The following is a 5,893-nucleotide window of genomic DNA, read 5'->3' as shown; positions in this document are numbered from 1 at the left end:
GCAAAGAATCAACAGTTACAAAAGCACTTTTTCTTGATTTTATTATTAGATGTTAAACCAATAATATAGAAACTAACCTTTACCCAGGTTACAAAATAAGAGTTTTTCACGTTTCAAAGTCTCTAAGGTTAAGGGTAATCCCCACATGAATGAGTACAGGTCATCCTCCTTTGGTTTTGGGATTCTTTCTAAAACACCATTCTAGACTATTGAGCTTTCCCTGTGTACTTACAGCTCGGATCAGAAACTTGAGAAATGACAGGTGGCCAGACAGAAGGCATAACAAATAACTGAGCTTTGTGTGAACTTTTCCCCAATCAGGGTATGTGCTCAGCTCCTGAAAATCAACTGTAGGATGCACGATTCTCATTGCTTAGCGATAGTTTAGAAAAAACCTTTGAACACAATACACAAAGTATGTGTTGCATGGTTTTAATACACACTGAAATTTCTGGGAATGCAATTGCTGTGTAAATTAAGACCGTAAGTTTTTTGTTTGTTTGTTTGAAACATTACCAAGAATTAGTTGTCCACCATTTCAGAAAGTGATAACTGATGACCACACGGTGACTTTCTGTTGCCAGTAAACACATTGGTCTGTGTTTGTAGCTGCTGACCCCGTATACAAGTTTAGGCATCTAACAACTTGATTTTACCTTCTAGGGTGGTTCCACCCAAGATTTTTAATTGAAATGCATTTTATTAAACAGTCTTTTCCTTCTTCTGGATTTATATTCAATTAGAGTACTATGTTCATTGCTTAAAATTATGTGTACATATAGACCATATTAATTTTGACTTTCACTTCAGAACATCCCGAATGAAATCTTTGTTCTAAAAGAAACATGGAGTCTGGCGGGGTGAAGAGAACCTCTAATTCCACCCAACCTCTTCACTCTACAATGGAACTGAGGCTTAGGGAGTGAAATAACTTGTTCCAGGCCACAAAGTCGGGACTGGCAGCTACCTAGGCTTCTAGAACACTGCCTTGCCTCCAAGTGGAGACGACATAAACACACAAAGAAGGGGACAAATTAAAGTCACACCTCAGAACAAGTTGGTGGCCATTAGACTGAAGGGGCAGGGACTAAGGAGGCCCCCACCACCCTCAACCCATACACCTTTCAGCACAGAAACAAGATGCTTTAGAGAAATTGCTGTGTGTTTGATTTCACCTGAAGGGCATTGGGTGCTGCTTCTGGTGCTGAATTTTGCAAATTGAGCTGTGGCCAGTTCAAAGTGTCTCTCTAAAAGTTATATGGGAAAGCAGACATTTCTGAGACTTCTGTTTAAGGCTGGCTTGAAAGTGAAAAAAAAAAAAGCAGAAGAAACATTACTTATCTCAAGAATGAATGTGAACTTTTTTTTTTTTTTGGAGACAGGAGTCTCACTTTGTCACCCTTGGTAGGGTGTCCTGGCGTCACAGCTCTTAGGCTCAAGTGATTCTCTTGCCTCAGCCTCCCAAGTAGCTGGGACTACAGGCACCCACCGCAATGTCTGACCATTTTTAGAGATGGGTCTTCCTCTTGCTCAGGCTGGTTTTGAACTTGTGCACTCAAGAACCCACCTTGGCCTCCTAGAGTGCTAGGATAATAGGTATGAGCCACCTTGCCTGGCTTGAATGTGAACTTTCAAGAGTAGTCAAGGGGACAAGGGACATATGCTGAATTTAAAATCAATAAGTGATGTCCCTAACTCAAATCAATAAATGGTGTGCCTAATTTTAGGCATTTTTTATGAGGTGGAGTTCATAGGGGGTCTGAATTTGCAAACAACTATCATAGGTAGATAGGATGGGTGAAAAACATGTCCTAGGTAACTTTTATATTTAACACGTGCATTAAAACAGGATAAAACATTCCTGTGTGATAAGTAGGAGGCAATTAAGATTCATCTCAAAGCTGGCTTCTAATCAAATCACTGCTCCACATTTATGGAGCAAGAAAGCTTTCTCAAACAGGTAGCCTAGCCATCCATTCGGTACTCAGCTAAATCAAACTGGGCCCTCTCAGAAGAAGAACAGAGAAGCAATCACATTATGTTCTCTTAAATAATCACTTACTACACTCAGCCTTCGTCACTGCTACTGATATGAGTTCCCCTACCTGAGATTGGGATTGTCTTCCAAACCTTAAAATGAAATTAAAACACTCAAATATTGGTTTTATGTTATAGCTGAGACCAATAATTACAATATTTATGATCAATCTGTAAATTAAAATGACTCATCTTTTCTTTTGGACTCAGCATGGTAAAGACTTTCTCCACTTTAGTTCAAATAGTTGCTATTAAGAAGAGACTAGCATTGGGTGTCACCTGCGGCTCAAAGGAGTAGGGCGCCGGCCCCATATGCTGGAGGTGGTGGGTTCAAACCCAGCTCTGGCCAAAAAAAGACATACTTTAAAAAATAATAAAATAAAATAAAGAGCCTAGCAGTTCGGGCAGCACCTGTAGCTCAGTGGGTAGGGTGCCGGCCCCATATACCGATAGTGGCAGCTTCAAACCCGGCCCAGCCAAATTGCAACAAAAAAATAGTCGGGCATTGTGGCCAGCGCCTGTAGTCCCAGCTACTTGGGAGGCTGAGGTAAGAGAATCACCTAAGCCCAGGAGTTGGAGGTTGCTGTGAGTTGTGTGACGCCATGGCATTCTACCAAGGGGGTGACAAAGTGAAACTCTGTCTCTTCAAAAAAAAAAAGAGCCTAGCATTTCAAGATGGAAATCCTGAGCCTCTGTAATGGACTTTGCTTGGAATGAATATGATCCTAAACACCTATGCAATCGTTTTTATGAAATTAATGGAATCTGTATCTATAAAATAAAATAAAATGCAATATAGCTAAAGTTACAAATGCACTAAGCCAAAACATTTAACTCTCTGTGTGGAGTGATACACAGAATTGCCTTTTCACATTATCTTAAGTGAGGTCTGAGGCAGACACAGCAGGCAGATGAAGGCACCGGGAATTTCGCTGTTACGATGACATACTGCCGCAAAGGAATGTGTCTGGTGGTTTTAAAACCCTAGGGAGAAAAATAAACAATTCATTACTTTGGCCGCTTTCTTAGATTTTTCTTTCCAAAGCACCTAAATGAAAGAGGGGTGGCTACTCTGGGTTTGCAGCAATGAAACCCCCCAATTGGAGTCTCCTACTATGTAGCCCCTAGGACCTGCTGGGGTCCTAAGGACAGGAGAGGGCCCCCAGCTGGCAGGTGTGCAGTGGACGGAAAGATGCCTCCCAGGAAGCAAAGCATTCATTTTGCTGCACAATACCAAGTACTAGAAAGGGCGGTAGAAAAGCAGAAAACTTGATCCATCCCAACTATCCCACTTACCTGACAATCCACATCTTATTGGAGAAGGGCTCCGACTTCGAGATATCTGGAAAATATAAAAATGTAACATAAATTACATAGTAGATGGAGCTCTAAGGATCAATCCTTTTGACATGTTTTTGTCCTAAAACCAGCTAAATAATTTGCTCTGAGGCACTTTAGAACTATTGATTTTTCTTCCCTTTACAGTTGACCACTGAAATTTCTTCGATACTTCCTGAAGTACATGGGCCTTCACTTTGGTTTAAATTATATTATTAATTAAAAGCAGAGCCCAATGGCATGAGAATGGCCATGCTGAATTTAATGCTTTTTAGAAAATAAAAATAATTATTGTAACTAATTAAAGCTAAAATGATATGATCTCTGGCAGATCCTTTCTATACATTATCTCACATGTCCAAAACTCTGCCTTACTAAGGAAAATTACCAAGCAACCAGAAAAAGAAATCATTTTCCAAATATGACCTTTACTACCACTAAGCTAAAGGTACCACACGGTAACCCTTAGTCTGTTATAGCTCAGACATAACACTACAAGCATCTCTCTTGCTTTGAGTTTTCAGACATGGAATCTATTCTGGATGAATCAATACCTCAAATAAGGAAAAAAAAAGCACCAAAAATATTTAATTTTTTATTGTGTAGGCATACCCAGTTTTATTTGATGAAAAGATGATAGAGACAGAACCTTAGCGTCAGCTTCACCTTTGAGACTTTATTTTACTCTCATCTAAAGTTTAATGTGTTCTCCCTGAGCAAAAATATGAGAAAGAGAAAGAAGGTGATTCTAGGGGCTTATCACAGAGACACCACCCACGGATAAGCCTTCCAGTGAGAGTCAGCGTGAAACCCGCCCTGGGTTTACCACAACAGGTACCTAATATTACTCTTTCTTCTGATGTGCCACATCCTCTCTGAGTAGGGAGAATTATGATTTTTCCCTTACGAGTCCTCTCAAGATTTACTTATCATTTATCAATCCACAAAATGCACTTTTATCTACTTTTGTGTAAATAAGGATAATTAAGCTATATTAAAATCTGCACGTCAGATGCAAGCCTTTTCCATTTCCCTAGCATTTCTTAGGCCATCTTCTTCATCTAAACCCTCCTTCCCATTCCCCAGCCCGTTGAATTTCCACCCATTCTGAAAGGCCGAATCAGACCCTAGTTCCCTCAGGACCATATCCACATGGAACCTCCATCTCCTTTGATGGTTTACGCATCTTTTAGGGACCGCATCATACAATATCACATTGTGGGCTTGTGATTTACAGACTATATCACATCCAGTCACTTCATTACATGGAGACCCCTTCAGGGAAGAGATCGTCTTTAGGTAATTTCTGTGTCCCTCTCAAATCTAGCTCCATCAGACACAGAAGGAATGTTCAGGCAAGACTATGATGGAGCCATATTAGACGCTCCCTAAACTCAGTAAGGAAGCTGGGTCCTCCGAACTGCTGGAGCTTTGGCTGTTTGCTTATTTTGTTGGGGAGGTTTTGCAGCATCAGGTTGCAGCCCCAGGCTAGAGACAATTGTGGAGAAGCAAAGCACTGGCAGACGTGGTTCTCCTTCTCTACCTCTCTGCCTTCTAAAACAAGATTGAATAAATAAGTAAAGAATTTTTACTGGGACAGCCCTGTAGTCAGAAGGCGTTGACTAGACATTGTTATTTGTTGAAAAATGAACAGTCACGAATCATCAGAAGGTTTCTAGAGATGTTATCTCCATAGTTTTCAGATGTGTTTTGCCGTTTTTTCTTTGAAAGAAGTACCATAGTATTCCTTCCAAGTACTAATACATCATGAAACAAATCTTATTTTTCCTATTTTGAAGTTGGGAACAATTAATTCCTGTAATGCTGTTCATAAACTATTGAAATCAAGACCATTTGAGCAATTTCTCCAAACTCATACAATAATTTCTAGAAGAAACAAGGGCCTGTGTCTGGATCAGTTGACCAAGGTATCCCATTCTCTGTTCAGAAAACCATCTGGTCCTTATTTAATAGCCCATTTCATCCACAGGTAGACACAAAACTATGAAGTAAGTCCTTGAAGTAACTCAGAAGAAAAAACTTTACTTCCCAATTTGGGGTCAGCATTATTGCAACAGGTTCTCTTTCTACCTTTAACTTATAAACACCTCTTTAATAGGTGACGTGTCAACCATAGCTGAGTTTTGTGTAAAAATGAGTAGACAGATATATACCGTGCTTAGACCAATACGGCTACGGGAGCAGATAGGACTTAAACTCCTGCTTCGACATCGAGTTACAGGCCGCACCGAATTCCACTTAAAAAAGAGAGAGGGAGAGAGTCAAGGCTTTGCAAAAGCTGACACGGCTTAGAACACCACGCGTAGCCCACAGAATGAGTGGTTTTACTCATTATTCTAATCCCCCTTGGCCGCCGCTGCTCAGCTCACCAACACAAGCTACAATCTTTTCATTTCCTACAGCTGCCTAACCTTAGGTGCTTCTCAGATAGAATCCCATGACAATGAACTTGGAAATATTCAATTCTTTGTGCTAGCAGAATTTTTTTTTTTTTTTT

General features: G+C 40.3%; 1 protein-coding gene across 1 annotated transcript in view; it reads right to left on the bottom strand.

The window, feature by feature from the left end:
* Positions 1-2,836: 2,836 nt before the first annotated feature.
* Positions 2,837-5,893, bottom strand: part of SPATA18 (spermatogenesis associated 18) — a 33,594-nt gene continuing 30,537 nt past the window's right edge. The window contains exons 10-12 of the mRNA XM_012808074.1: positions 5,550-5,633; positions 3,334-3,379; positions 2,837-3,021 (exon numbers count right to left, since the gene is read on the bottom strand). Of these exons, the coding sequence (XP_012663528.1) occupies positions 3,014-3,021; positions 3,334-3,379; positions 5,550-5,633 (138 nt within the window). The 3' untranslated portion in view covers positions 2,837-3,013. The remainder of the gene's footprint in view (positions 3,022-3,333; positions 3,380-5,549; positions 5,634-5,893) is intronic.

Source organism: Otolemur garnettii, unplaced genomic scaffold (genome assembly GCF_000181295.1).
Source record: "Otolemur garnettii isolate 467f Iridium unplaced genomic scaffold, OtoGar3 scaffold00083, whole genome shotgun sequence".
Lineage (NCBI taxonomy): Eukaryota > Metazoa > Chordata > Mammalia > Primates > Galagidae > Otolemur > Otolemur garnettii.
The sequence above is the reverse complement of the archived record's forward strand: the minus strand, read 5'-3'. Positions and strand labels throughout refer to the sequence as shown.